We start from the raw sequence: 20,982 nt of genomic DNA on the forward strand, positions 1-20,982 counted from the left end.
TGATTAAAAGTCCTTGATGTGTGGTTAGCACATGCAGATAGATAACCTTTATTGTCATTTTTTACTGTGGGCACATTGGCACACATTAAAAATGAAGTTTTGTTTCTTTCCCTCAAAAGTGCACACATACAGGACACACATTTAAACATGCTATATGCAACATACATATAAACCTACATCCTTACATATAAATAACATATATTAATCACTGCCCATCTTGAATACAAGGAAGCTTGAGAGTTCACAAGGTTAATACTGTATGGAACAAAACTGTGACTGAATCTGCATGTTCTGCTTCGGATACCACGAAGCCTCCTCCCAGAAGGTAACAAGGAAAACAGGACATGTAGTGTCCCAGACAATCCTGCAGACCTGCTTAACCATCGCTTATATGCTATGTCCTGGGTAGAAAGCAGTGAACTGCCAATAATCTTTTTTGCTATCCTCACCACTCTCTGCACCGCCTTCATGTCTGAAGCAGTGATGCTTCCAAACCAGACAGTAATGCTGTATGACAGGATGCTCTTGATCGTCTCTCTGTAGAAAGTGGTAAGGACAGGGGAAGGAAGATGTGCAGGTGCTGCTGTGCTCGTTTTACCAGTGTATCGCTGTTGAGTGACCAAGCCAGCCTACTCATTAACTGCATACCCAGAAATTTGATGCTGGTAACCATGTAGTGCAGATAATGGACCAATGCTCTAAAGGCAGAGTAGGCATTGGCAAGAGGGACAGCAAAGTTCATTCCAGTACAGTGTTTTGCTGACTCAAAAGTGGGTCAATTACTGTTTAATTGTGACCCATTAAGTTTGTAACCTCCCATGTACTTGCATTGGTCTTTTCTGCTTTTTTCCTGTTCCAGTATCCTGCACAGTGACTTTTTATTGGTAACATCAGGAGCCACTTATCTGAAAGCAGACTCAGTTCGAGGTTAAAATTTCAGCTATGTGAGTTAAAACTGAACTAAGCAAATTTAATTTTAAATATCTTGTGGCTTAACGTATGCATTCATTATTCGGTAATAACACCAGCACAATGGAGTTACTATGCCTGCCAAGGCGCTATGCATGGAAGAATGAGTATTAAAGATTTCATGGGGCACAGGAAACCTTGTGTAGAAAAGTTGAAAGGCATGGAATGTACAATGAAAAGAACACTGTAATGAATTTCTAGAAAGGTAAGTAACAGGAGTTTAGTGGATGCTTGAAAACGATCAGATTGTGCTTTTGTGGACAGGAATGGGCAAAAGATAAAGATCCAGTGTAGATCTTTAAGTGATTTATAATATATCAGCAGCAATGTGTGATTCCCATTAGAAGCAGCTAAAACAACTTTATAAATTAAGTAGCTAAAAATATTTGGAGGAAATTAATAATGTATTGTAAAAGATTTAGTGAGCTTGGAATTGAAACTGATCATGAAAATATAGGCTATGTATACATATAGCTTCCCTGAGTCATTCAAAGTCAGGTGGCATACAAGTTTAAATTATTATGGTTGGTCTCACAATCATCCAGATGTCATCCAGACTAGATTTGGCATTTTTGTCCATCTATTAAGTCCTTCTACAGGACCTGGGATTATTATTAAGGTTGGTCATATAATTTATGGTGGGTTGCATAGTCAGCTAGGTTTTTAGACTGAATTTTATCCACCTATCAAATCCTTCTGCAATTGACCAATGGTGATTTTGACAATGTCGATGGTGTTGGCCAATCCCAAGTGTTTTGGGATTGGAGCAGTGGTGGGATTCAAATATGTGAACAACCGGTTCTCTGTGTGGATGCTGCTTCCAGAAGTCCGTTCTTGACCTGGGCAACAAAAAATTAGCTACCGGTTCTGTCGCAGTGGTGCAAACTGGCTGAATCCCACCACTGGATTAGAGCCAATCTCATCCAGTCTTATACCTATTACTATTACAATCTTTGCTTTCTTTTGCCACAATTGTTCTATTTGTAGGCATTTTTATTTTGTGATTTTTCTCCAGTTCTTTCTCTTCTGTCTGCTGTCTTCATACTGCAATTATTAATCTGTGCCTTCAATGCTTTCCAAACTCAACACAGTGGACTTAGTCACAATCCTGAACACAATATCACAATCGCAATGATGCCATCCAATAGCATCATTTTCAGCCAATAGCATCATTTTCAATACAAGGAATAACTTCCTTCATAATGGATCATACTACTAACATAGAATGCATATAATAATGGCAGTAAACACTGTAACGATCCCTCCTCCATTCTTTGTCACATTGCATATTCAAACAGACTGGGTGCATTCGCCAAATGTCAGAGTTTTGTAAAGAAAAAATAAAGTAGATTCACCAGGCTATTCACTTCTAAATTGGAATCTATGAAACCCTATGCCACAATAAATGTTATTAGATTTAAACTAGTTATATCTTGTCTCTGAATCATAAATATTGATTCATGGAAATACTTAAGTCCCTACTTTGACACAGATTATTTTATCAGAAAATCTAGGCCACTCCATCTTCTTTTGATCTCTAGTCCTAATTAAGCATTGCAAGCTGATTCTGAATTGCACTTCCTCTCATTCCATTTATGAAACAAGCAAGCCATCACAACCAGGATTCCTCTGCCCCTTTCAGCCAGCTATCAGTGAATTGGAATGTGGAAGCTGAAAGGTCTTTCCCCCTCAGGAAACTTATCTTACATATGTCTATATATGGAAATTCATGATTAAATCATTATGAAATTGTCTGTGTATTTTGTTCACTTCTCAGAATAAGTCAACCTGGATTTCCCCCTAGGTGAAATGCTAAAAAAAGTGCATGGATGTAAATACTAATCTTGAGTAACATGTACATGAAAGACATAAATACATGAAACTGTATTCATGATTGGACAGATTGAAGAATCCTCATAATGCCTAGTTCAGGTTTTCTCAATCTCAACAATTTCCACATTGTTGGCTGGGGAATCCTGGGAATTGAAGTCCATTAATCTTAAAATTGTCAAGGTTGAGATACACTGGCCTAGGTCAATGCAAATTGTACAACTTCACACTGAAAGCACTATAAAGCAAGCTCTGTGTATGCCAGAATTCCATCCCCAAATAAGGAGAGAAATTTTGATTTGTAACTATTTTTAGCATTTGCATGTTGTCCTACAAAACTAGGTTTTCTGAACAACACATATAAAAAACACATGGGGGGGTGTAACAGCCCCAGTCTTTTTCTTTTTCTCTCTGTCTGATCCTTTAATGCTAATCTTTCCTCCATCTGCTGTTTTCAGGATTTCTTTTTAGTATGGCTGAAAGAGGTCTTACCATTTGTTTTTCCAAATTTTTCAACACTTATTGGCTTCCTGCAGGCATCTTATGCCCTGTCTCAAGAACATGGATACAGTTGTAAGCTCCAAAAGCATGAACTATAGAGACAGGCAACAAGGCTCAGGTGTGTCAACAAATCTTCTCCTTAGCTCTGCCCCACCTCACTCTTTAAAAGTTATTTTAAAAAGAATTAAATGAGAAGTCGGCTTGCTATCCAATAAAGCCCAAACATCTAGCATTGATTGCATGTCTCTGGCCTACCATACAAGCATTTTAAGAAAATTTAAATGGTGGGTCACTGCAGTTCAATGCTTTGTTTGCCAGGATGAACACATGCCTACCCCACTCCCCCAAATAAAAAGGCAAAATGAGGTAGTACAGTAGTAAACATCCTATAAGATTAGAAAACATAGAGGAAGACTGCAGCATTTTGCATAAAATGGGTATGTCATGATTGGCATATTACAACTGTTGTCTGAATGTATAATCATATTCCATGGGAGTCATTTGATGAAGATATGTGCCATGATATAGACATCTGCTGCCTATAACACAAGATGCTTTAAATTAGAGCTGGAATTATAAACATGCTTCAAAGAATTTGCTGTCCCATTCCCTTGATTTACATAGCAAAGCAACAATTGGGGGCTATATATATATAGTATCAAAGAACTTTTCAATTATTTGTCCATTTCTTCTTTGAGCTGCCCACTCTTCTGCTAGGACACTAGATAAAGCAAAGAAAAAGAGAGATTATATTAATGAATAACTCATGTCAAAGTATCCAACCAGCACAAGTAGTAAAGCATTTTCAGAAGATCAGTAACATTGTGTTAGGCCAGGGGTTGCTTACTGTCTCATTATTTCTTTTCCATTAATAATTTACATGTCAAACATAAATAAGATGTCCACATCAACACACCAATATTAGGGCACCGTCTGCTTTAAAAAGATTCTTCCAAACTCTGTGACTCTCCTCCCTGATTTCATCCGGAGTGCAGAGGCTACAATGTTCCCAGAATTAAAGTGCCGCAAAGCTATTGTATTCAGTTACTGTTTAGGTAGAAATACAACTAAGGAATAGAACTGTCTTGGGACGAACAGAGCCCTGAGTGCGCTTTGCCATAGCTGACAGCATTAGTAAAATAAACTATTAATGTCAAAAAGTTAGACATGGTGAATATTTCTAGACCAGGAAGAAATCTTACAGCTGTAATTAGGAGAATAAAAGTACCAGCAAATTACTTTCACAGTGTTGAAACACGCACACACACAAACACAAATTGGACCTGAGCATCAAAGAGCTCAGGTCAAGATTTTATCTTGATCCAGGAGTCCAAGTAATATGAATATCTTCAATGAATCTCAGATAGGCTTCAGTAGTATCAGGAGCTATTGTTTTAATCAATCGCTGCCCATGTATATATCATTATACTGAATTGTGATACTGTGCAAATGCCCATGGCTACACTACTGATCTGGAAATTGGTAAGTCATGAAAGTCATGTGATAACCATTTTATCAATGTTTTAAAATATCACCTGATGCTTTGTAGCACATTATTGCTGCATTTGTAAAATAATGTGTATTTTTCAAACCAAACCAAACCCATTATGTAGGAGGCACATTTTCACATTCATAAGGGCAAGGCAGTGAATAAAAGAAAGAAAAATGCTACTTTTTCTTCCATCTTTTGCTTCCCTGTGGTTGTGGCTTGGGCTTCCTTTTTTACTGCTACCTGCTTCTCTCAGGTGATCCATTTTTGCTTCAGGAAGTTTGGAGGCTTCTACGGGCTACACTTCTTTGGTCTTGTTTCATTAAATGAATTTCTTTCCTCAATGGAGAGGATCAACGGACTAAAAGGGACACCCTCATCGGGGTGGCAGTGATAATAATAGTTTAAGTCAGGGATGTCCAACCTTGGCTACATTAAGTTCTGGCTGGGGAATTCTGGGAGTTGAAGTCCACAAGTCCTAAAGTGGTCAAGGTTGGACACCCCTGGTTTAGGTTTATCAATCTAAACCAGGGCTTTTCAACCAGTGGTACGGGTACCACCTGTGGTACATTGGCACCTGGCAGGTGGTACGCGACCATCCTAGAAAAGTGGTAGCGGGGGAGGGGAATGAGAGCGCCGCCGGGCGGGCAGGCAGGTGTCTTGCTCGGCTGTGCCTTGGGGGGCACTTTTTTCAGTGCCATTGTAACTTCGAACAGTCACTAAGCGAACTGTTGTAAGTCGAGGACTACCTGTACTTTATCACTTTTTTCCTTTTTTTTTTTTTTTGGGTCATCAAGTTTTCGACACCTTGCTAGGCGACTGGTGGTACTCGGATATTGCCATATCCTAAAAGTGGTACAATGGGTGAAAAGGTTGAAAAGCCCTGCTCTAAACTAATGAGTTCCTTTCCTAGCTACCCAAGTACCCAGGACTATTCCGACTTCAAGCTGCTTGGCGTCCTAAGTTTCTCCAAGAACCTTCCCATTACTTCCCCATCGTTGCTGCACCTTCCCTTCAACAAGGCACAAGCAGCAAAGTAACTTTTCAGGCTGCGTCGGGACAAAAAGCTCCTGGCGACTCTGCGCGAGGGGGGGGGGACGACGCCCGAAACGGACCAGGCGTCCTTCTTTCCTTCCCTAATTTTCTGGGGGGGGGGAGAAAGAAATTGTCCAGGCCCTTTGCAAATCACAGGACTCGGCCAGGCTTCCACCTGCTTGCGGGCGTGTTAAATCTCTCTCCTCCACTTCTTCTTTCCTCGGATTGACGAGCACCCGAGAGGCCGCACGTTGCCGGCTGGGTTTCTGGGTTTCAGCAGCCCGTTGGCGGAGGGGCTTAGGCAGCGAGGCGAGCCACCGGCTGCGCTCCTTCTCTCTCTCTCTCTCTCTCTCTCTCCGCCGTCAGCCATATTGACGCGGCCACCCGGGGAGGGCCCGGGAAAGGCACGCCCAGGGAAAGAGCCAAAGCGGCTGGAGCGGTCGCGCCCCACCAAAAGCCGCTCGACTCGGTTGCGGAGAGAGGACGCGCCAACGAGGTAAGGCCGCCGAGCGACCCTTCTCTCCTCCGTTGGCGGGAATGGAAAGCAGGTGGGGGGGTCCCGAAGGACCCGAAACAGCTTCTCGGCAGGCTCTCGCCTCCGAGGCGGGAAAGGAGGAAAGAAGCGCCGGGGGCGGACAAGGCTTCGGCCGCAGGTGCCGAGGCGGGGGATTCCCACGCTCTGCTTCTCTCGCGCAGGGAATTGGGGCTTTCTCGGGGCGGGGATTTGCGCCTTGGTGGTGGTTGTTGTTTTTTCCTCCTCGCTCAGCCTCTTTTGGGGCCTTTGGGACAAACTTCGCGCTTGGCTTTCCGGGTTTGCAAAAAGTGGGAGTCTTTCCCTCCCTCCCTCCGAGTTTCCGCGGAATTCAACGAAACTTTTTTACCCCAGGAAGTTGGTGCGAAAGAGTGCCGCTTCCTGAAGTCTGGGGCCACGACGGTTTTTTTTTTCTTCCTAGCGCGAAAAGCCCCTCTTTATTTAGGGAAGACCCGCCATCTAGGCGTGGGCTGGGTTGGCCTGGCCTGGCGCTCCTCTTCGGGTCCGTTTGCGGAAGACGACGCGTTTCCTCGCCCGATTTGGGGCTGGCTACTGACATTGAAGAACGGGGTTACTAAAATAATTTCACCTCCCCTTTCTCGTGCAGGAGCGAGAAAAATAGAGATCCTTAACTCCGTGGACGTGAACGCAAAGTACAAAAGGAGGCCATTTGTGTCCCGGGGGCGGGGGTGGGGGCGTTGAACAAAAAAAAGAGTCTTTCCCCCAAACGTTGAATCGCTGAAAAGACCTTCTTTTTAACTGATCAAAAAACGTCTCTTTCCTTGTTCACGGTAGTAGTCTTGAAGTGCACCAGAGAGCAATTACCGATCCCCCCCCCATCCTTCCCCAGGGTTAAAATCGACCCTCTTGTGTGCTTTAGTCCTATATAGAATGGGCGCCTGCAGTTTGAAGTTTGAAGTTTAGTTTGAAGTTTTATTGCATTTATATCCCGCCCTTCTCCCAATGGACTCAGGGCGGCTTACAGCCAATTAAAAACAGAACAATCAATACAAATCTACAAAATTTAAAATCAATTAAAAGATATATACAATAGGCCTATTCATGTTTTAAAACTAATCAAAAACCAGTTTAAAATATCCCTAGGCCGGTCCTGCCTGCTGAAACAGCCATGTCTTGAGTTTGCTTATTGCGGAATAGTCCTAATCAGATTGCAGCCATTGTCTTCTAAAGGGAGCAAGCAGAGTTTGAGAAAGACGAGCTACCGGTATCAACTGGTGGCCTGAGAGGCTTGGCACAATTTTTTTTTCCTTTTGAGGGGTTTCGTTGATTCTCTTGTTGCTGGGAGACTGGCTTTAGATACCACCCCGAGAGAGTCAGTCTGTCTCTCTCTCTTTCTCTTTCTCTCTCTCTCTCTCAAGAATCTTGACATTATAGCTGCTCTTATGGGTGTGGCTGGCAAAATGACCTTCTCTGCTTACAATTGGACTCTTTTTTTTTTTTTCCTACTGGGTGAGGCTGCTGGTTCTGTTTCTTTGCAAAGTGGTGGTGTTACTAAGTAATTATTGGTCGTGAGTCAATCATTTTGGCTTGCTTAACTTGCCTAAAGCTCCTTAACCATGTCATGCGTCTGACTTGGTCTTACCGTGTAACCATTCTACCAGGTCTCCTGGAAGCAAAAGAGGATATCCGTAAGCTGCTGTATGAATATTTGGTCTTGGATCGACAGGAAAACCTCAGGAACTAAAAATGCCGAAGCCGGTAAGTTAAAACAAAGTTTACTTGTTTTATGCTTGTTCAAATTAAAGTTCCCTTTAGTACGAGTTGTAGAAATTATCATTTATAAATCTGTACCTACGTGTCAGATGTTCTTTATAGGTGCCTTCTGAGTCTAAAAATGCAAAGAAATGTATAATCTTTGATTAATATTTAATGAAATTATACTATCAATCCTGGATTTTTGTCTTCTGATTCCGAATCTATTCCATTTTTAATTGGAGTAAACCACCTTAACGTTATTAAAACAACCCTCAATTGATAGCTATAAAAAAGTATCATCATAGCAAAAAGCTATGCATTTTTTTTTTCCTGGCAAGAAATCTAGGGAAAGAGAGAACGATTTGGATGGCATAATGTAGATAAGAGACTAAATAAATTCAACTATACAAATGCAACAAATTTTTATATAAATCTGACACACTTTGTACTTGTATATTGTCTGGCTTGAAAAAAGTTGAATTTAGATTTTGATGGTCCTAAGTAAAACTAACGTTTTATGAGATCTAAATCTCTCTTGTGTTGTTATTAATGTGGAAAGAACTGATTGAGGCTCTGACAAATAACGTGGAGGTAAAAGGTGCAGTTTCGGATTCTTCAGGATTTTGACAATAATAACTAGTAGTTCCTACACCGGCTGGCTGCAGTGCTTTGATACAGTAAAAGGGAGTGGCACACTTTTGGCTTTCTTATTAATCTTTTCCCTCAACTTCCAATTCCTTGAGTGTCACTGCTAGCACCATTTTGCAGACTACACTTGAAGTATATGTTCCTTATTTCTCCAGTCAGTTTTCTTCATACTATTATTTGGCTAATGTGTATTTTTAATTTTTTAGTTTATTAGAACATGGATATTCCCACCTATGGTTGTCCATATGTGGACTGCTTATTGTAGCTATAATATATTGTTGTCTGACCTAGACTTAACATTGGCTTCCTGTTGACTTGTTGAAATGTAAAGAAACATAAGGACACCATATCATATAATTATCCTGAATTCTGCATAGCTTTTATGCATGTTCAAATCTTGCACCTAGGTTGTGTAAATTTCTTAAGAAAACTAAACTTGGATCTTTTTAAAAAAAAAAAAAGTTGATGCGAGAATAGTCCACTGTTTCCAGATAACAAATTGAGAAATTCTGAAGAACATTTCACGTGTTTATCAGTTTCTTCTGTGATTCTTCTCTCTATATTAGAATTCCTTTGTCTTTGGTGTGGTTGTTCATGTCATATTGTTCATTCTTTGGACCCAAGACTGCAGATATTGATTATGCAAGAATGGATTCCTCTGAAAAAATCTGGACCTTGCTTTCTCTCTCTCTCTCTCTCTCTCTCTTTCTCTCTCTCTCTCTCTCTCTCTCTCTCTCTCTCTCTCTCTCTCTCTCTCTCTCCCCAACAAGCGGTTCCACTAATTTACACTAATTGTATCTGGCGAGCTCCTTCCTAAGTATCAGTGGCATTAGCTATTGTTCTTTATTGGCTGACAGGAGGGAAGAGCCTTTGTTCCTTTGACCATGTTTTTCTCTGTTTATTTTGAAAATGTTTGGGGAGGGAGTCTCATATTTTCCCCAGAATTAACATTTAAAAACTTATCTTAAGCTCTCTAGATGACATCAAATAATACGCTTACGAAGGCTTCAACGAAATTCAAGTGTTTCTTTTCAATCCAGCAATATGCACTGAAATACGTCTTCTGTGCATGAAATGTCATGCAATATGATTTTTAAAAGAAATTATTTCATTTAATAGGAATCATGAATTAGCTGCTTTTAGAATTCTAGCTTAGTCAGAAAACAAAACAATTAATAACTGTGACTTTTCGTTTAAAAATTCTACACACTGCTTTTACGGACAAAAAGTAGAAAGCAATAATGTGCAAAATAGTCTGTTCCATGTCTAATACACTAATGTACTAGTACATTTCTTGTCCTGAAATATTAACTTCCAGAAGGTGGCCAGTCTAACCAGGAATGGCTGGATTGTCATGGAGGAAGAGGAAGTATGGAACATTGTGTAAATTCTGTAAATTCCTCAGAAGTTTGATCTCCAGAGCAGATTGTTTTGAACATTCCTACTACAGATAATCCTCAACTTATGACTGTAATGGAGCCTGCCCATCACAGTTAGAAGTCATAAAGTCTTAAAATGAGTTGGTCACATGGCCCAATTTTATGACCACTACATGAACACAGCAGTTGTAAAGTGTTCACTGTCGGCATTGCCGCAGTAGTTAAATGCTTTACTATGGGTGTAGTTTTCCAAAAAAACAGAAGTGCCGATAGAGAAACCATCGTAAAATGTGATCATGTAACTGCAGGATATTGCAAATGACCGTAAGTGTGGCTGTGATGCCAAGACCCAAAAATACTACTGGGGAGGCAGCCATTGAACTTTAAATCCAAGTCATAAGTAGCCCCAAGTTAGATCCCTCGTAACCTCAAATGGTTGCAAGTCAAATACAACCTGTAAAAATCCCCAGGAAGGTAGATTCTTCACATTTTTCATCCTATAGTTCAAGTTGTAAACTTTTTTTATATGTGTGCAGATTAACAGGAGTGTCTGCTGTCATTCCCCCTATGACCTTGGACTGTGCATTTGCACTGAATGGCTGATGTTCTGAATTACTTTTTCCCAAGTCACATGGAAGCAAAGAATGTGCTTCTCCAGCAAAATCGGTATCTAAAAAGCTGTTTAATAATGAACTTGGAATTTGGAAAGATGGCAGAGTTCATTAGCTTCACAAAAGTAGGTTTCTTCCAAGAAGATATTGCTGTAATTCATCTGGGTGGTTAAGGCTTAAAGGAGCTACATTGCATAGACACAATATCTTGTTGTGCAATGGATTGCCGGAAAATTCTATTAACATTCCATAGAACACACAATGTCTTGCCATGAAAGGGTCAGGGCCTGAGAGCCAGGGGTCCATAGTTTCTGTTATTCTAGTCAGCTTGTTTAGAGAGATGAGTCTCAATATCAAATCGTGCTGCTCAAACTGCAGTTCTGGTTATCCTGTTCTGGGATTATTACAATAAACGTTGCTCTCTGTGACAAATCTACAGAACACTCTCTTCTTCCTTGGCTTCAGTTTTCTATAGCCACATTAAATTTAGTGGAAGTTTAAAAAGCAAAAAAAAAAAAAAAAGATTAGACCAGTGGTGGCGAACCTATGGCACGCGTGCCAGAGGCAGCACGCACAGCCCTCTCTGTGGGCACGCGCCATCGCCCCAGCACACGTGGTCTCTAAAAGTTCGCCATCACTGGCCTAAGGCCAGCCAGCCTGGAGACGCCATTGGGGAGCCCACTATCCCACCCGCCAGAGACCCCCTGGATCTCTTCCAATCCTGCCCGGCTCCCACAGGTGTCCCTCCCCATAAGCAGCATCAAGGTGGCCACGCCCACCCCAGCCATGACTACTGCAGCCACACCCATCCAGTAGCCACGCCCACCCAGTCTGCCAAGCCCACTGTAGCTGCACCCACTGAGTGGGCCACACCCACCCAGCACCCGCCGTTAGATAAGTGGGTTTGGGGTTGCAGTTTGGGCCCTCGGTCTCTAAAAGGTTTGCCATCACTGGATTAGACCGTAAGCGAACTAGAATTCCAATGTTGCAAAGTTTATTCCTGAATATTTTTTGCTTTTTAAGAAATCATTGTGAAATGTTTACTTCTTAGAAGGACACTACTTATAAGTAACTCTGAAAACCTATTAACTCTATTTGTATTAGCAAACAAAAAGGTCAGCACAAACTCATGGAGGGAAAAGGATCTGATTGATACCTTAAAAATAATCATGAGCTACAAAGGAACACCTGGTGCACTGATCAGCTATTCAATGGGTAGCAATGGAGCTGGCCAAGTCAATGAAGCCTGGAGGCATGGCAGGTGCTCAGCAGTTTGTCTTTTGGAACAGAGGTGCCAGCAGCAGATTCTTCTGGCAGCAACAATGTTTAGTGGCAGGGACTTTTAAAAACACCAGGGAGCCACAGAAGGCTGCTAGGAAGGCCACGTGATGTGCAGTTCTGTAATACAGTAAATAGACTTGGTTGTGTTAAGGAAATCAGGTCCACTCCAAAGCCGCAGAAGACTAGAAAAGTTGAGCTAAAGGGCCTGATGCCTGGGGACATTTTGCTAGTACAATTTCTATATTTTTTTTAAAGGAAATTTGCAGGCATGAAATGGATGCAAATATACAGCTCTTTGACCTAAAAGATAAAATAGCTAATTAATAGGATGAAGATATAATGGTTCTGTGTGTTCTTTGTAGCTCATAGCTATCTGTTATAGGGGTTTTTGTAGGTACAGCATAGATCAGGCATGTCAAACTTGCGAGGTCACGTGACGTCGTGCGACGTATCAGAGCTTTTTCGCCATTGCCGGCAATGGGGTGGGCGCGGCTCCGGTATGATGAAACCGGCCCACGGGCCAGCAGTTTGACACCCCTGGCATAGATCCACAGATTCAGTAAGCTGGGCCTGTGGAGATTGTAATAATTAAAGCTATGACTTGAGAAAAAGGAAGATTAATATGCTTGCACAACTGCTGCTTTTTGTGTTTCCACCCATAGAAGTTATTTTATAGATAGTTAGCAAGTTAGCACCTTTGAGAGACAAAAAAAGTTAAGGTGCTCAATTTTTTACATTTTATTTTTTAGAAGGCCTAAGGATTCCATTTGTCTTTTCTTCCTTTTTTAAATCTTGTATTTGTCAATTTTCATAAAGCTCTAATTTTGTTCCCAAGTCTAAAGTACATAGTATGCTTTATTAAGCAATCTTCTAGGAATCTTTATTCCCATATTACACAAGGTAATCAGTTAACAAAGGGATTTTTTTGCAATTGTAGTCTAGAAATGAATTTGTAGTTAGAATGTTGTGTGATACTAAGCAAACCATGGTTTTAAAAGACAACAACATAGGAAGCCAACCAACATACCCAAGTTATGACATTAGATATTATCCTTAAGATCATTAGTTTTGAAATCAAAACTAACATTGCCAGTTCTGTAATGCTGTGGTCTACTTGTTGCAATGATTAGGAGTATTATATAGAGTTCTGATTGTTAAACTTGTATGAGTATTGTGCATCTGGATAAAAGTTACAAAGAAAAATCAAATTTATCAAATTGGTAAAATTGGAACTCATGATGTTGAATATCACCTAGCCTAGGAATGAAATGCAGCAGGAAGAGAAACTAATTGAGAATACCAAGAACTAGCACTGAGCTATATATATTCTTCACAATGGGGAAAATGTAACATATGTGGATTTTATTTGGTGGGGGGGGAATGATAAGGGTCATAAGATAAAACTCTTCAGAATTATTCATGTTGTGGATAAAGCAGTTAGAGAGGTTTGTTTTCTCAAAATACTGGATGTGGAATCTACTTAAGGTTTTTCATAAGGCTGAATGATTGACAAACAGAAGTACTTAAGACAACATATAGTTAACTTTCTGTATGAACATATTCTTTATAAATCTTCAGTTGATTTAGTTGATCATTGTGAGAAATTATTGTGCGAAGTAGATTACTGCAGGGGTGTCAAACTGCCAGCCCGTGGGCCGGACGCGTCATCATCCGGAAGCCGTGCCCACCCCATTGCCGGCAATGGTAAAACCGTCCCGATAGGTCGCGAGTTTGACATGTCTGGGTTACTAGATTAGATAGATCTTTGCTCTGGTCGAGAATACAGTTTTCATTTTCTTATGTGTAGGTGAACTCTCATGGGCCTCCAATAAATTTATAGAAAAGTTTATAATTGGTGTATTTTTCTTATTATTTACTGAAGTATAGTAAGTAGATGTTATTTTCCTAGCCTGAAATGTGAACTAGGAGTAATTTATTTTGATGTTTTTTATAACCGTAATTCAAGTCAATGTTGAATTCAGTATCTTTATTAATACTTTCTCAAGTTCAGTTGCTGTACCTTTAAATATACTCTTGCTGTTTTCTGCTGCCATCATATATTTCCATGCTCCTTCACCTCTTGATCCTGAATAGTCTGCGCTGATTAAAAAAGAACTACCCTCTTCTACAATCTGAGGCTTTCTACACTACTCAATCAAGCAGCATAAAGCAGTACAGTGAATTTACTAATCAGGTGCTGTGATAGGGTTCTGTTTCAATATGACCTCCTGGACTTATGTCTAAGTTACACAAGAATGTTCTGTGGGCTGAGGAAAAGTTCCTTCATCTAATCAACAAAAGCTGCTTACAGTATGTTCTTAACTGTGCCTGAGTTATATTTGTCACCTGACATTTAGAAAAAGTTTTTCCCAGTCTTCCCCCCCCCCCTTTCTGCTGCTAATTAATGCTGGAAAGCAGAAATGCTGACGTCTGAAATGTAAAAAGAGACAAGAGGCACTGATTTTTATATTGTGATGGTGAGGCTATAGTACAGTGGTTCTCAACCTTTTTAATGCCGCGACCCCAACCGGTCGTAAGTCGAGGACTAAACCGATCGTAAGTCGAGGACTAAACCGGTCGTAAGTCGAGGACTACCCAACTGGTCATAAGTCGAGGACTTTCCCTGCCCAGGAGCGCCGCGCATGCGTGGTTCTGCCCCCTGCGCCAGCCGAGGCGTAGCTGGCAAGCGGCAGAGACGGAGCAGGCCGACCACCAGCTGGCCCAGCCCAAGGGAGGTAAGGCACCCACCGGAAAAGGGGGAAAAAATGGCGGACAAAAAAAATGGCGGACAGCCTTGCTTGGTGACCCCCGTGAAATAGTCAATCGACCCCAAATGGGGTCCCGACCCACAGGTTGAGAACCACTGCTATAGTACTAAGATTTGGAAGCATGGCTGAGTACTTCATGCTGTCCAGGCTCAGTTTTCTACATACCTAGTAATTAGCAGTTCTTTGACAGGATAATTAGAAAAGGAAAAGAACCATCATAGGGGATTACCCTGTTTTAAACATATTAGTCATCTACTAGTTTCATTAGAGAGAAGATGGGGATCATTTACCTTTTTCCTCCAGCTCTGTGATACCTATCCTAGTATTACTGATTCCAGCTTAGCTAGGTGATCTTAACAACTAAGCAGGACCTGCTATTGCACGTGAACCTGACCATTACAATATTGCCCTAAACACCTGACAGTTTTATTAGATTGCCCTAAAGAATAGGGGTATCTTAGATCAAGATAGCAAGCTGTCTGAAGCAGACACCTATTTTTCTTAAGAAAGAGAAACTTTGGAATACAAAGTGTATCTATCCCATTGCTCTATTTTTGTAAGTTAAAGAAGTGACTTACATATGGCGGCAGGCGTCAACTCGCTGTGAAATAAACATTGATTCGTGAGCTTTTATTTTGTCCTGAATTGTTCTTTAAGCCATCCTATGATACTATAATGTAGCTATATTAAAACATAGGCTGAAGAGTAAGATTCTTAAAATGCATCCTTGTGCTAAATATATTCTCGGTTGTCTTTAAAAGATAGTCGTTAATGATTGGATATATTCAGTTCTTATTGAATAGCTTTAAATTTTGTCTTAAACCTATTCTAAAGCATAAATTAGAAAAATAGTCAGATTTAAAACTAATTGTGACAAAAAAAATGAAACCTGTATATGGTCATTACATGGTTTTCCTATTTTTCCCCCAAGAATTGCAAACTATTCTTTTAATATCTTGTCTTCTAGGAACTGAAGGTAGAATGTTATACAGAGAAATGGGATGGCGGAAGTTTCCACCAAGCTTCTGTAACACAGAATTTACATTCTTTATAAATTATGCAAATTGGGGAATGTGTGTGATCTCTTGTTTTGCAGACATTATTTTGCTAGTCGAGGATGTACCAAGAACTCTTACAGTATGCTTCACAGACCATTTGTTTACATACAGCTACTTAAAAATTTTGAGTTTCAGTTATTAGGAATACACATAAGAGAAAACAGCTTTACTTTTAGAATATGAGTTTTTTGAGTTGAGAAATAATAATATTCAAAATAATACAAGTGTTTTCTACATTTTTATAAAATTGTGGCTTGCATTCAATCCTATTTATATCCTTAGATGTTGGGTGATAACTGAATTGCAGATAAAAGAGAAACAGGAAAGGAGTAATTTTTTCATAAGAATGTAGAAAAGGCATTTTTTTTCTCTTGCTTTGTTTTTGGGACTTGTGCTGGAGCGTGATTACATTGTTATAGATTAGTCATGTGTATCTTCATGTGCATATACACTAAGTTACTATGGCTTTGAAATAAACAGCAAGTTGAAATGGGATAGGAAATCTTATTAATCAGCCCTATTGCAACAGTAGCTGGCCAATTCAACTTGTAGTGTATTATTAATTCAGCAAATCTAAGTAGAACGAAGGGCTAAACTACCAAAAATACAAAACGTCATAGAATTATTAATAGTAAAAATTATTTCATTAGTTTGAATAGTAATCTAATTAATTCCAGTTTAAATTAACATAGTAAGGGCAAAGTTTAAAATTTTCATACCACTAGCAAAATCCAGACTTTATTCTGGATCAGGCCCTCTAGCATTTGACTTATCACACTAATTGGTTATTGCATGATACTGTGAATGAGACATATTTAAAAATATCAACATATTTCTTAACATTATTTTTGCCATCAGCCTCAAATTTATCCTGATATACCTTCCCCCTGAGTATTAAAATTTCATTGTTGGGATAGGTAGAAGAAAATCACCAGACTTAGCTGGAAGGGAGAGGAAATTTCTAACAATTGATGTTCATGCAGGTGTGAATGTAATTCTAAGCACCTTCTAAAGATATACTACAATAGTTATCTGGTATGGGCTGGTAGACAAAACTTTATGTTAACATCTTTATATTACTTATTTTATATTTCAAGGTATGTCAGAGCATTAGCAAATCTTAAGAGAATATATCCAGTAAAAGCTTTGGAAAATATACCCAGTAAAAGCTTTGGAAAAACTGAATAGTTGGTTGTGGTACCAAAAAGAAATATAGGTGTTCTGGAACATGTAAATTGTGTTTGAAAATGATGCTACATTATTGTCTCAAATATCCCATTGTAAATCTGATTTAGAATAAAATTTACATTAGTATACTTACCCTGTCTTTTCAACATTCTACCCTATTCCTCCAAGTCTCTTCCTTTTTATATAGTTACCTTTTAAATCCATATTTTATCTTTTACCTGTATTTAGGCTTCTTGTTGGGCTAATAAACCAGTTGGTTTACCTTGGATTTAGCATGTGTACATTGTAGCTTGTATACCATGAGATATATACATATAATGTGTGTGTAATAAAATATGTGTGCGTAAGCCAAATTGCTGTGGCTTGTTTAGTACAATATGTGAAGATTAATACTATTTCCAGTATGTCAGTACACAAGTAAGCTCTATTCACTTCACTATGACCTAATCATCTTTTTGCTAATTTCATGAAGTAGGCTCTATTCTGTGAATTCAGATCAAAGACGGGAGGGGAACTTTGGGATAAAATGTGATATTTTAAATATGATTCTTAGCTTGTAGAGTAACACAGTTATATTTCTGGAAATGAGTACTCATAAAAAGACAGTTCATTGTTTTCCTTTGAATGTCACCCAAAAATGAATTCCTTTGGCCTATTTCCATATTCAGTAGATATAGACATTGCTCTCCTTTCTTCCTGCCTTCCTTAACAAGTATATAAGCTTTTGGAACTTAGAACTATTGAGGCTGAGCAACTGTTTTGTACCATTATCGTTAAAAAAAACCTTAAGTGCCAATTTGCATACAGTTGTTAAAACAAAGCAATCTGCTTGGGAAGACATTTGGTACAACTGCTTTCCTCTTTGTCCTTTTCAGTCTCTGCAACATAGAAACATGAATCATTTGTCACCCTAATTGGACAGCGATAACCCAATCAGCGTAAATATACGCAGCATAATTCATCCATGATTACTTTAATTGCTTATATTCTGTGGTGAGTTCTGCAACCTGTCTTGCCCTACTTTGTGAATCAGGGCCCAATAACCAAAAGAGATTCCATCCTCTTTCCAAAATGATACAGCATGCACCCAAACCTCGCCCCAAAGAATTGGAAGATCAACTAATGAAAGAAATTATTCTATGTGATGTTGGATGTAGCTCATTATCTGAAATAGTGCAATGTCAACAACAATTTTAAAAAGTGGGGGACTCTTAAAATCTCTGTCCTATCCTTATCAAAATGGCACCAGATGCTACAGCTGCTACTTGGTAAAAGTAAGTCGAATAATAAATGCAGGAATTAATTGAGGCACAGAAAGACTTTGCTGAGAGGAAGTAGAAAACTTGATAGGAGCTGTTAGAAAGAAGCAAGCAGCTTCTATTAGATGCAAACCCAATAGGAAATTTAAAGATAGGGAAATAAAAATACATTTTTAATTGTATTGTGGAAATTATTATATACAATAGTAATACTTTAAATATATTCTTAAGCCAATCTTCCACAATTTGTTGCCTTGCCATGCAGATATTTTGGTCCAATTCTTATAGCTTTTTGTTTTTGTTTATTGTGCTAGCATTTCAGGCTGTTTGCTTTTTCAAAAGATTAAAATAATACACCTTGAAACTAGACAGTATGTAACATTTTCTAGATTTTAGTTATGATAGTTTAAGTTATAATGTATATAAAAATGTAAAAGGTTTAAACAGCTTTGGTTGCCCAGGGCTAAATAACATCAGGGTTTTTAAGCTATAAAGATCAAAGTTCAAACTGTATTTTGTGACTTTACACTTGTATTGCTTGTTTTCTGCTGACAACAGAACACAGCATACAAGTAACACTTCCGCAGCTAAAAGATTTAGATTATTAAAATACTCTCAAGCAGCAAGGTTATATTTTTATGATTCCTCTTAAAATCTTGTATTACTTAATATAATTAAACATATAAAATCATGAGATTGTGAATTGATCACAAGTAGTATAGTAATGGTGCATAAAATATATAAAGGTGGAATTCTCAGTGAAAATAAAGAGAACATTCTTGTCAAGTATAAAATTTGCACAGAACGTTTATATATGGTAGCTACTTAACTCCAATGTTCAGATGACTTATTAGAGTCTACTTAGTCTAGACCATTTTATTCCTTTTCTCCACAGTTCTCCATATTCTTGGAATTTAAACCACTATTGAGATGAAATGGCTTTACAGCCATTATATTATCTGTGGTAAGATTTGATAGTAGAGAACAATCTGTTATCCCAGAATCCTGTGCAATCCCTGAAAGTCTTATGTGCAAATACCAGATCTCTAAAATTGTGTAATGTTTAATCTAGTAGAAGTAGATGTGTGCTATAAATACACGAGTGGGAAGTAATTATTTTTAGTTGCATATAACTGGAAAGACTTTTGTACATAACAGCATCTAAGCTACTTGGCTTATTGCCCCCAAATTGATAGGGTTGTATAGACCAGTTTAGAGTCTGCAGGAGGGAATTATTAGAAAATCCACAAGCTGTAGGCTAGACCAAAGGCCCCCAACCTTTTGGGCAACAGGGATCTGTTCTGTGGAGAAAGGTTTTTCCGCAGACTGGAGGGGGCGTGGTTTTGTGTGCTCCTGCATCCCGCAGATGGGGCTTTGGTTGTTTACGCAGCCCAGTTTCTGGCATTCTGCGGCACAGTGCCGGTCCACAGACTGAAGGTTGGGGACCCCAGGGCTAGACGGAAAATTACCTAATAACTCAGAAATGGCCATTGCAAACTACTTTCTGTTTACTGCTTTGAATGGTGCTAATACTAAAGTTTATGATTTGTTAATCTTTTGTGTTTCAAATGGAAAATAGTTTCTTTTCTTTTTTTTTTCTTATATAATCTTTGTTAAATAAGTTTTCAATAGAATAAAACCAGTACAAATTTTGACCCACGAAGAATAGGAAAAAGAAATAAAGCAAAAGAAATAGAAAAGAAATTGTAATTCTTTTGTGTTTTAAGTGGCAAATATTTTGTTTCTTTTCCAAGAAATTAATTTTAGCAAAGAAAAAAAAGTATGGCAGATATAGTGGACTTCCAGTGGAGCAATTATGGAATTTGTATTATTAATCGAAGCTAATAAGAGGAAGGAACTGTTTTGTGTTATGGCTAATGAGTGTTACATGCATGTATTTTCAGAATAGAATAACAAGAGTTGGAAGGGACCTTGGAGGTCTTCTAGTCCAATCCCCCTGCTCAAGCAGGAGATTCTATACTATTTCAGACAAGTGGTCATTCAATTTTCATTGTCCAGTATTATATATTACTATGTGAATATACATTTATATCAGTGGCCCCCAACCTTTTGGGCCTCAGGGACCAGTTCTGTGGAGAGAGGTTTTTCCATACACTGGAAGAGGCGTGATTTTGTGTGTTGCCTGCATCCTGAGGATGGGACTTCTCTTGTTTGTGCAGCCCAGTTTCTGGCATGTCACGGCCCAGTGCTGGTCCACGGACTGGTGGTTGGGGACCCCTGATTTATGTAATAGTATTTGCTTTTCCCCAGTTGTCATCTGGCTTGGGTCAGTTTCCAGGAAATCAGAATTGGAAGCTGCTATTTTGTGCTCCCCAGGTTTTTGTTAATAGCTGCCTGCATACATGGATTTGTGAATTGCATACAAGAAGAAGGCAATGATAAAGTATTACAGATAGTTTTTGACTTACCAGTGACTTAACAACTGTTCAAAGTTACAATGGACTTGAAAAAAGTTAGTTATAATCCATTCTTGAAGTTATGACTGCCATACCACCCCGGCAGTCACATGATCAAATTTCAGATGTTTGGCAACCAGCTCACATTTACAATGGAGTTGCAGTGTCCCATGATTACGTGATCACATTTTGGAATATTTTTCCAATGATAAGTTGGATTCAAACTTACAACCATGCGGTTCATTTAACAACCCAGTGATTCACTTAACAGACATTGTAAAAACAATTATAAAATTGAGTC

At 39.1% G+C, this 20,982-nt stretch overlaps 1 protein-coding gene across 2 annotated transcripts in view; it reads left to right on the top strand.

Moving 5' to 3' along the window:
* The first annotated feature begins 6,256 nt into the window (after positions 1 to 6,256).
* Positions 6,257 to 20,982, top strand: part of EZR (ezrin) — a 41,301-nt gene continuing 26,575 nt past the window's right edge. Inside the window, exons 1-2 of one of the 2 annotated variants that reach the window (XM_015816846.1) lie at positions 6,257 to 6,320; positions 7,979 to 8,075. In XM_015816846.1, the coding sequence (XP_015672332.1) occupies positions 8,064 to 8,075 (12 nt within the window). In that variant the 5' untranslated portion in view covers positions 6,257 to 6,320; positions 7,979 to 8,063. Of the gene's footprint in view, positions 6,321 to 7,822; positions 8,076 to 20,982 lie in introns of those variants that run through there. The other variant, XM_015816847.1, reaches the window with a different exon arrangement.

The sequence above is a fragment of the Protobothrops mucrosquamatus genome, unplaced genomic scaffold (genome assembly GCF_001527695.2).
Source record: "Protobothrops mucrosquamatus isolate PMUCROS unplaced genomic scaffold, P.Mucros_1.0 scaffold511, whole genome shotgun sequence".
Lineage (NCBI taxonomy): Eukaryota > Metazoa > Chordata > Lepidosauria > Squamata > Viperidae > Protobothrops > Protobothrops mucrosquamatus.